General features: G+C 23.5%; 2 protein-coding genes across 2 annotated transcripts; both read right to left on the bottom strand.

Annotated features, from left to right (window-relative positions):
- Nucleotides 1-512: 512 nt before the first annotated feature.
- VNE69_09200 (uncharacterized protein) lies at nt 513-2,683 on the bottom strand (the record flags this gene model as incomplete). Its single annotated transcript, XM_065474721.1, has 3 exons — nt 513-886; nt 939-1,705; nt 2,496-2,683. The coding sequence occupies 3 exons, from the start codon at nt 2,681-2,683 to the stop codon at nt 513-515; spliced, it is 1,329 nt and encodes a 442-aa protein (XP_065330793.1).
- A 2,146-nt stretch (nt 2,684-4,829) lies between these two features.
- Nucleotides 4,830-5,627, bottom strand: VNE69_09199 (uncharacterized protein; the record flags this gene model as incomplete). The annotated part of the gene is made up of 1 exon (XM_065474720.1): nt 4,830-5,627. One exon carries the CDS (start codon nt 5,625-5,627, stop codon nt 4,830-4,832), a length of 798 nt encoding a protein of 265 aa, XP_065330792.1.
- Nucleotides 5,628-11,686: the final 6,059 nt, after the last annotated feature.

Here is an 11,686-nt window from a genome sequence, read left to right as displayed (position 1 = left end):
AAAATATTATAAACGAATGATCGTCAGTGACTTAATCCAGATGACTACTTTTAGATAAATAATGTTCTAATAAATTATATATTATTTTTAGTTTTAAAGCCTCGGTGGACATATCTATAGGGAGTCTGGTACCCGGCTTTGTAGTCCTTCCTTGGTCTTGTGTTTCAAGGGAATTGATCGATGTTCTCTTTCATCATCCGGTGGTAGTCAGGCAACAAAGAAATAAATATTTAATTTTTGGAATAGACCGGTCGACCGGTCTATTTTCCAAAAAGGGGAAATTTATAAAAAAAAATAATTATTTGTGGTATTTGTAATACTACAGTTAGGTTTTTGCAAAACTCATAACTTTTTATTAAAAGATAGTAGAGTAAATTAATAATAAAAATCCCTTACGGTAAAATATAAAAAACATAAGGAACATATGTATTCTTATGCAGAGGTATTTTATTGCGTATTTAATTATGATCAAAATTTGTAATTTATAAATATAAGAATCAAGGTAAAATTTTTTAGTGTTTTTTCAATTCGACCATTATTTCATTAAATAATTTTAAGTTATTATTTACGATTCTAAAAACTTCACTTTCGTTCAACAAATTTTTTATATTTTGAAAAAATCTTTTTCTTTTTACTTTTTCAGATTCATCATCAAAAAACTCACTTTTTAGTAGGTTTATTATCGAGGTATATAACAATTCTTTGCAATACGTTCCCATATTTTCAGGTGTAAAATTTAATAGACTCAATATAAATTTATCTATAAATATATTTCTATATTCATTTATTATCTCTGTACTTATATTCATGCGCAATAGATCTGATTCACATTTATTAAAAGCATTAGTTATTTCAATTCTGCCTTTATTTTCAATTATCTTTTTTTCTGATTCATATCGATTCGTTTGTATGTATGTATCTTTCCATAATTTCTAAACGTAAATTATTCAACTTTTCTTCGATATTTGTTTTTGATATTATTTCTTTTAAAATTTGTATTTTTTGAAATTTCATTGTACTTTCAATATTTTTTTCTTTGATTCTTTTTCTTATATTTTCATTATTTTTTTTTATATTAAATTTATCTAACTTAATTTTAGTGATAACATCATCTTGGTTTATCTTTGTATATTTGTTCATATATTTATCAGGTATGTTAAAAGAGTATAATCCTGTAAATAACATCGCTATTTGACAGATATTTTCCAACACTATGTCCCGGGTTCTAAAATACACCTCTTTATGTGTATCTGAAATTAATCTAAAAGCTTCAATTAAATTAATATGTCTAGTTTTATCTTTTTCGGCCTCATTTTCGTTTTGTTCTGCCAAAATATAAATCCCAATTTCTTTTATTAATATAAAAAAAATATTTTTGACTAAGTCAGTTTCGTTTATATATGCTTCTAATTCCAAAAGCAAGCAAAGGGCGATTAAATACAAATAATCGTTGGAAATAGGCTTATTTAGATCTGCTGTTATCTTTTCTGATAGTTCTAATATGTTAGTTTCAACATATTCTTTATCTTTGATTAATTTATGTAATGTACAAATATCAATTGTTTTTTTACACAACAATAAATGACTAAAAATGATATTTATTGCTGATCCCGAACTAAGCAATATTCTTTGAACTAAAAAATCTAAATTTTCATTATTAAGTAATAACTTGTAAAAACACCAAATGCCATTATCAATATTCGTTCTAGTTAAGGCAGAGATGATAATTTAAATATTTCTGTAGCAATCTGTGCTTATGTAAACATTGTTCGATTCTTTGACGTTATACTGCTCTAAAAAGTAGTGAAATTCCTTGTCGTCAATTTTAAAAATTATTACTTCTGTTTCTATATTTAGTTCAAAACTATTTTCATCATCATTCAAAAAAATATAATTAAGTGTACAGAATATTTTTTTTTTTTTATATAATTAAAGATGATATCGTGGTGGTATAAATTGTAATATCAAATAGTTTTCTTGCAATTTGATATCTATAAAATTTTTGAATGTCAATTTCTGGTAAAACCAAGTGATAAAAATCATCAACACAAAATTCCATTACATGACAAATGTTTTCAATGTCAATTCTCAATACAATTTTATAACTCTGTGTAAAAAAATCTATATAATGAAAAATATTAGTCTTGAACTTTTCAAAATAACTTTCACTACTATCATTATAAATTTAAAAAAAAAATTTGTTTTTTCATTTCCTACACTACATATTTTTTTATAGTGTATCTTAAAAAAAGAGTTATTTGCCATTCTTTCGTTGTTTGCTTTTTTTAGTTCGTACACAAACTTTAACATAATAGGATGGTTTTCTTGAGAACATGTAGAGTTTAAAATACTTTTAATAATGCTCGGGCGCAATTAATATTTTTTCTATTTCTTCTTCCATTTTAATTATAATATCTTTTGTCGGTTTATTTTTTGTGTCAAGGACAAATTCGCCCAAATTTTAACCGTTAAATGTTTTAACCGTACAAGTTAACTTTCCAAACCATGCAGTCGATCTACAAAAGTCCGCCAAGATAGTTATATTGTTTTCTGGATTTAAAGGATTGTATGATATAAAATTACCTTTTTCTATATCTTTTATAAAACTTTCATATATTTTTTCGTATAGAGGATGGCTAGTTTGTGCCGACAAACACATAAGTAATACTATAGAGATTTTCATAATGGGCTAAAAAAATAAATATTTATACAATCATTTTACGTCATAAATTTGATCATACGAAAAAAATCAAAAAGTTTAAAGAGATTGCATATAAACTAAATGATTGAGTTCTTATTGTCTCCTTTTAGATTTGTTTATACTTAAATGTGGCATTTGTTGTTATTATAAACAATAAAGCAATCTATCCAAATAACATTTAAGGTAGGACGATTTTTACTTCCTCCCCTTACATAAATAACAATTATTATAAAATATTCTTTTTTTGTTAAATTCGAAATCAAAAAAAAAGAAGAAAATAAATAATTTGCAGTCCAATAATAGTTTAAATAGTTCTAATTTAATCATATTGTATGAAAAACATAATCATATGAACCATTCTATAGTTTTTTTTCTCAAAAAATGTTAATAATATACGTCTTAATATGTAAAACCAGTTTCTATTCACTTGTATTATTAAAATATTAGTCAAAGTTATAGATAATTCCTTATCATTTTGTATTGTTTTATCTTGGCTTTTTTTTTATATAAATTACATTTTTTATAAAGTATAAAATAATTGGGCTAATGTCGGCTTTAGCAAAAAAAAATTTCGATATAGGGTTTTTTTGCCCCTTTTTTCGAAAACGGAGGAAAGAATTTTTACAAGAAAAGAATTAGAAATATCCTATCAATTTATATTTTTTACATTATAACCTAACAAAAGTGCACAATATGTAATTTTTTTTATGATTTTACGTTTTAAAGGGTCTGTGTTCGTTCAAACATAATAAAAAATAACGAAATTTTGACTAGTTTATCATTTTTATATTTATTTGCGAAATATGTAGAATTCTTATATTACAAATGATTTATGTATATTCTCTTCTTTAATCGAATTAGCTATTTTACTTAACGTTATAAAAAGTTGAACAAAGATCTCCTATTATCATAAGAAAAAATTTAATCAGAACTTTTAAGAGTATATGATTGTTATAAATATTATTAAATTTTAATTTTGATGCATAAAATATATTTTTGGTTTTTTTTTTCTTAAAATCTTCTTTCCTCCGTTTTTTAAAAGGGCAAAACCCCCCCTAAATCGAAATTTTTCTGCTAAACTGTTATTAGCCTTTAATTGTATTATTTTTTAGTTTATTAATTTTTTATAGTTTTTGAAAAAAATTAATTTTCATTTTTGTATTATCGAAAACATTCATATGTTGTATATAACATCAAATAGTAAATTATAAAATATAAACATGTACAAGACTATTTTCATTGTAACTTTTTAATATTTCTTGTATAGCTTCGTTTCAATATTCTAATGTAGTTTTGGTAAATTTTTATTGAAAATATTTAAGGAATTTTCTACAAGATCTATTGAAATGTATAATGAAGAGAAGATTTGATCAAGTAAGTAACAGTATAAAAAGCTAAAATGAAGAATTAAATATTTGATAACGGTTTTTTATTGTTTTGTTTTAAATTTTTATTAAGGGTCTTTCTCCTCCTTATTTTAAGTTTTGATTTTTTTTAAAAGAGGTTATTTCCAAAAATTAATGTTTTCCATCTAGATGGATTTTGCATGGGGAACTCCTATATTTAACAATATGATCAAAGATTTTGTTACGTAAAAGATTTACGAAGAAAAGACCACGAAAGAAATTTTTGTATCTAAAAGAATATGAAAATTATTATTTAGATGCACCTTTGTTAAAATGATGAATTACTATAGAAAAACTAAATTTAAAATCCAAAAAATCTTGATTTTATGTTTATTTTGAACTCGATATATATATATATATATATATATATGAATCAAACAAATTAACATAGCTTAATCCTATATTAGCGATTACAATTAAAAAAATTAATATAGAAAATCCATTAAATGGGGCTGTATCTATAGAATTCTTTTTATTGACATTCGGCCAACTTAAATATGATGTTTGGATAATAATATCAGCCAAATATAAATTATATATCAAAAGTAGTGTTTTTTTCACTTATATATAATTTTCGAACATACATTGTATGAAATGAAAAATAATATTTTAGTCCTTTCTATATATTTGATCTATTAATTCATGGATTTTTATGCATTCATTTGTCCTCAAAGATACTCTATGTAATTTTCTTAATAATGAATTTATGATTGTGAGTACTTCTAAATGTTTTGTATATCCTCACATTTACTATGTTTCAATTCTTCTTCCACGTCTTGAAAAGTTTTTATTATTGGTATATAATTAAATAATAACAATACCTCTTTATTATAATTATTTGTTGAAATTTTGTTGTATGCTGAGTATATCTTATTACTGCCATATTTTCTCCTTAAATCGAAAATTGTCATAAATTCTTTAAATATACTTACAACTTGTGTAATTAAATTATAAGTTTCTTTCTTCAAACATAAATTTTCTATTTTTTCAAAAGTTTTGACGAATTCTTTTTTAGTTTGAAGTTTTATATATTGTGAAAAAATATAAATCTTTTTATAGCACTCTTTAAGGATTTCGTTTGATTCTTCGTCTAAATTTATAAAGTACTTAATTATTTTCATCCTATTTATTCTGAATTTAAACTCATTCATACTTTTTTGACAATTAGTCAAGAGTTTGGAGGAATTATAAAAAGGAAGTTTCTTGTTTTGATTTACGGAGTTATTTTCTAAAATAGCATTTTCAAGTTTATCCAAGGCCTTCTGCGTATCTAATTCTATTGAGTCAATTTCAATAAACTTATTAAAATCTTTATCATTGATATACATTTCCATTTCTTGTTTTAAGTTATAGGTTTCAATATCCTCAAATATATTTTTATTGATTACATTATAAATATCTTCTTCGTAACTCTCAGCTTTCCTAAAATTTTCAGTTATATCTCTTTGACAATTAAGAGTTTCTATACATCTATTAATATTTAATGAGGAACAAAAAATAATTATAAAAATTAAAAACATTAAGGGCAAATGAAATTGGGTGCACAGAAATAAACAAAAAGAAATTATTAAATTAAATGCATTCTCATGCATTTAATTTTTTTGTCATAATTAACATAAAAAATCAACATATTATTATTATTACAATTTAAAATAAAATGTTAATAAAACATAATATAAATTCTAAATATAAAAAGGTGTTCATATATAAAAAATGCTCATACATGTATAATTCTGATCAGAAAAAAACTTAATAGTCATCTTTTTAATTATTGAGTAAAACGTCGTATAAAACTATTACAAAAAAGTAGATTCGTTGTATTTGCAAAAAGTGTTTATTGTCTGGACATGGTATTATTTAACCTCTTTGTGATTTATATTCTTTAGCTAATTTATCATCTGCATAAAAAACATAAAAAGGAAGGAAATGCAAAAGAAATAAACTCTTTAAGAGTGTCTTTTTTAACTAGTGTAAATCAATAACAAAAAAGAAAGAACACGGGTATACAAAAATTATTTAAGACAATAAATAAGACCAAAATGAAGAAGTAGCCCTATTTGCTGAAACGACGTTAAATTAGAAAAACACTTGCTAGATTTAACAATTAAAAACAAATAATACACATTAAAATGGTTTTACATTAGTAGAATTAATGATAAAAATATAGCAATATAAAGCATCAATAAAACTTTTTAGAATTATTTTATTTACTTTAATCCATAATATTAAGATGTTTAGTTATATGTGTAAAGTTCAATTTTTTTGCGTTTTATTTTTTAAATTCTAAAAATGTAATGAAACGCTTTTTGTAAGATATTTTTTAAATTTAAATATGTCACATTCTAGAATTTAACATGTATTGCTAGTTTTTAATCTAAAAAACACTCGTTATCGCAATCATTTTTTTATTTTATATACATTCAAAAATTTTATACATCTAAATATTCATATATTAACTGTAGTATAAGCATTGAAATATTTTTAATTTCTTTTAGTTCTCTTTAACAATTTTCACAAAAATTTATTTAGTATTACCTATAATGATTTTGTAAATGCATAATAATATAGTTGTATCCTATTTTATAATACAAAATAATACATTTATAATGAAAAAAGGCATCTTCGTAGTCAGTTGTTGAAAGTTTGATTTTTAATGAATAGATAAAAGTATTATTCATAAAGAGAACTGAAAATTATTGCTTTTAAAAATATGTTGTATCTTTATTCATGTTATAGTTATGTTTTTACGAAAATATTATATTCATGAAACTTGTGTACGCTAAACTCAAAAAATTAATATCAAACTGGAACCGAAACTTATACAACAAAAAATGTTGAAAAATTTTACATCATCGCGTATAACTAATGCATGTATTGTAAAATATCGCTGCTAAACTCTAAGGTGTAATCTCTCGAGTTGCGCAACGGTCTGAGCCCGGACTTTTTTTCTCCTAAGGGACCCTTGGAGAGAATCGAAAAAATAATAATAATAAAACATTTTATTCCAAGAAAACTTTGATAATTTCAAATAAACATTCTCAACTCTTGATATTAAAATATATAGCGCATATATTCTCCAAATAAGATCTTCAAAAAAAATCTGTGATTGCATTTTTGTTAATTCTTTTCTGGTTATTGTATCACATTTAAGCTAAACCAGACTCCTTTTATTATATTTCTGGTCTCTCTGGCTTTGTGGATAAAACCGCCATCATGGACTACAACGCGATGATCTTCATTGATAGATTTTACTGCTGCGGGATGAGATTTATGCTCTTCCAATGTGCAAGTCGTTTCGTTTTTTATGTATTTTTAAAAGACTTAGTCATCGCCTGTATAGTACGGCTAGGTATTATCTCGGTTCTTAATTCGAACGTTCGCTCTTCTATTGTACCAATAAAACATGTACAATTTTGACTGTGTCATATCTTCCCGACAAAAATATGACAAATTTCCCTTTTACTATAGCAGCTTCATCGGTATGTGTCACTTCTTCAACCCCTCCTTTTTTTTTTGGTATTTGATGTTTTCCTTTCTCAGTGCTTCATATACTTTTTTTTTAGTCCTGAAAACACTGGAAGCTGACACACGTAATTTTTATTAAGTTTAGTGTAGACTGCTTTTTATTCGATGAATACAAAATATACCAATAATTGTGTTTAGGTATTCAGGGATTCGAAATGGAAGTTTTATCAAAAACTCCATATTAGCTCAACATCCACCCTTTCCCCTACACTTAAACCGTTGGCAGCCTATGTACGAATTATTCGGAGGGAATACTCTTATCCCAGGACAAATCGTACATTCTATGGCAATTTTTAGTAATTTCATCCACTAGCCAACATATTGCCTCATTGGGTCTTGGAAGATTTTTGACCTACTGTCAATCAGCCCTGGGCATATCATAAAAATAAATATTTTTGAAAAAATAGTCTAAAAAGAAAGAAGTTTATAGCTAAAAAATGTTAATCTGAATGAAATTCAAACAAAACTGCAAAATTTCGTATCTTGGGGATGTGGTTAGTAAGAGTCCATTTTCCCATTTTACGGTCTGTGTCAGGATTCAGTACGTGAAAAAAATAGGGAAAGTCCGGGCTCAGGCCGTTGCACAAAAAATAAGTGGAGGTAAATTTTTTCTCCTTCAATCTTTACTTAATACATATCACATATTTATACAAATTTTGATTTTTGTTTTTGTTCTTTTTTTTTAATATCGAAACCAAAAAATGAGGAAAAAAGTAAATTACATAGTTGAAGGTATGGTTACGTTAAGAAATATTTTAGTTAAGAATATATAAAACATAGTAATAAAGTAATTTAAAACTGTTTGTCATCTAGTGTTCAGTGAGATATTTAATAGTACAATATAAAAAATTTTTCAATTTAACACTCGATTTTGTAAGTTTGAAGTCTTCATCTACTTATTATTATCTTGTTTACTCAATATGAAATTAAACTTAGGTTCGATGTTACAAATTAGATGTATGAAGTGTGTATAATTTATCTATATAGAAATGTATTTAGTTTATTTTTTTTGGGAAACTCGGTTCCGGAATATCGTCGGAATTGTTTTTTTAGAATTTACTTAAATCTTTCACAAAGCAATATAATAACGTTCATTCAAATAAAAAAAAAGTGTATGAATTGAAATATAAAACATAAGGAAGTCATCTCATTGAAAGATATAGAATAAAGCGATATAATGTTGTTATTCGAATTAAATAAGATAACCAATTATTGGGGTTTCTTTATTACATCTCTCTGTTTTCATATTCCGACCAAAAATGGAAACTCAAAAAAAGGAGGTACGTACCATAAAACTTTTATATAAATTCGCTTTCAAAACAGGGAAGCATATGCTAGTTAGATATATAAAAAATTTACATAATCGACATGATTTTTTGTGTCATTATTATTCAATTTTGTTTGGTTAAATATAGCTTCATCTATTTTAAAAACTTATAATAGTTTATGTATTCTTATTTATCTTTCCTTATTAAAAAATTAATTATTTATTTAGAATATAAATATTGATTATATGTTCGAGGAGTAAGAAAATCTATTTTTTATCTTTTAAACGTGCATAAGTCTTTATAAAAAAAAAGATCATTAAATAATTATTTTTTATTCATAGATTGATTTTATATATTTGTATACTTATATTTTCTTTATTTATTTATTACTAACATTATAACTTACTTATACACATATTCATTGTGATATAATCGTATAAGGCACAATAGATATACATAATAAAGAATAAGAAGAAGAAGAAGTCATGTTCAAGTAAATAAAATATTTATATATTTAAATATAGAAAATGTGAAAAAACTAATTATTTAAAGTGATTGTGTTGTTTTTTTTGATTTATAATTTGTTTTTCTTCCGGTTCAAACGATTAGACTTTCATTAATAGTACTAAAATTTAAAACTCCGTCTAATATATGTTAGTATTGCGCGGAACTGTTCGATTTTCTTTTGTTAATAAAAAGATACCAAATAAAGATAGCAAAATTAAATTATACATTTCTGATCTCAATATAATAAACAAAATTCTACTAAGAACAATTTGTTTTAGATATATTTTTAATTATATAAAAAAAAATGCAAGAATGAGAAATCGCCTCACAATATTTAACAACCTGAAATCAATCAGATATAAAAATTATTTTTAAAATAAATAATGTATAGGGGATTGTTTAAATGTAAATTTTGAAAATTAATTTTTCTAGTTGCAAAAATACATACAGTTGGAGTTATTATAGTGTATAATATAATAAATTTCAAAACATCATATAAAATCATAATATGTTTGTTTTGTGCATATTTATACAGCTTACATGTTTAATTTTACGGTAAATCTATTCGAGGATTTATAAATTTCAGTTTTTTGTCCGAAAAAATTGAAGGATGTTTGTCCTGTCATAGTATAATATAAATTTTATAACAGCTTAAATGATGCAAAAAAAATTCAAATTTTTATATAAACAATATATTATTAGTACAAGATGCATTTTTCTATTGGGGAAAATTATAATTTTTAATTTTATGTTTTTTCATTCGGTAATAAAATTAGAATATAAATTTTGATATAAAATTAAATTAGTTATATTATTTAATTTTTTTGAAAAAATATAACTAGATCAAGTCAATGATGCAATTAACATAAATAAATAGACATCGTGCTTCAATGATTCCTTATTGTATTTATATAATTCCCGAGAAGATTGTGATTGTATATTTTATAATACAATCAGTTAGAAAGCTACCCAATTTTTTATTGTATAAATAAATTTATTAATATAATGTAATTTAATAGTTTCTTATTCTTATATACAACAATAATTAAATGAAATTGGCAAGTATATGGCCAAAAGAAATAAAAAAAATATTACAAATAATAAAGAATCTGCGAAATATTATGTAATAAAAATCGCTAGATGTAAATATTTTATTGTTTTTAGCTGAAAAAATCTTAGATTAATTTCTATGTTTATTAGTCATTAAATTTTTAAAAAAGCTTTATAAAAACTTGTAGCTTGTTATTTTCCATTCTTTGCAATTTAACGTCCTTCAAACATATTTTAATTAGCTTTATATCAATTTGTACAAAATAAAACAAACTAATAGTTTATATAAAAAAATAAAAAGTATCCAAATTTTTATCGTGTATAAATATGTACTCATGTAATTAGATAGAATTTAAATATTAGGGTATAATAGACCATCATTATTTCTCTACTGTCTTTCTTATCAACGTTACACAAAAGTAAAATACATTTATTTTTAATTTTCTTGATAGGAAACATTTATAATTTATATTTTTATTGTAATTTAATAACAAAAAAAAGAATTTTAAGATAATGAATTGTTCATGGATAAAAAGGAATAAAAAAAAGAATAAATTTATTAAAGAGATTTTTTATATTTAACTTTTGAATTAATTAGAATGGCACAAAAAGATTTTTTGATAAATAACTGGTTCGCAAAACTCTTGTTTGAGCAATTTAAAACTTATACAAGCATGTATAGCTTTAAAAACTAAAAACACATTAACTTATTTAGTAACTTAGAAAGACTTTTTAGTCATAAATGAGAAATTCTTAGGTATACAATTTGCTTTAAAGATTTTTTATTAGATATTTTTCTTTTATTACATTTATTTATTAAATTTAATTTTTTTACTATAAACAAAAAACAAAACAATAGCAAAGTACGGATATAAGAAATAAGCTTTCCAAAGATTTGCAATCCTATCTAAATTTTTTAGGAAAGGTTATAATCAAAACGAAGTACTATATCAGACCAATCTGGTGTTAAAAATTTATTTATAAGTATATTAGGCGGATTTAGACACTACATTTTGTTTATTGCCCCCAAATTTAAGTAACTATTGCATTGATAAATAATTTGCATAAATAGTACAATCCTAAACATGCAATTATACTAAGTATCTAAAATTTTATAAAAGACCACAAAATCGATTAAAAATATAAAAATTGCTAATCATGATCGTATAATTTGCGTTTTAAATAGATTAAATTTTAATCTAAGATAAATTAATTGCTTATATTTTTTT

Source organism: Vairimorpha necatrix, chromosome 9 (assembly GCF_036630325.1).
Source record: "Vairimorpha necatrix chromosome 9, complete sequence".
Classification (NCBI taxonomy): Eukaryota; Fungi; Microsporidia; family Nosematidae; genus Vairimorpha; species Vairimorpha necatrix.
This window is presented reverse-complemented; position numbering and strand designations above follow the sequence as displayed.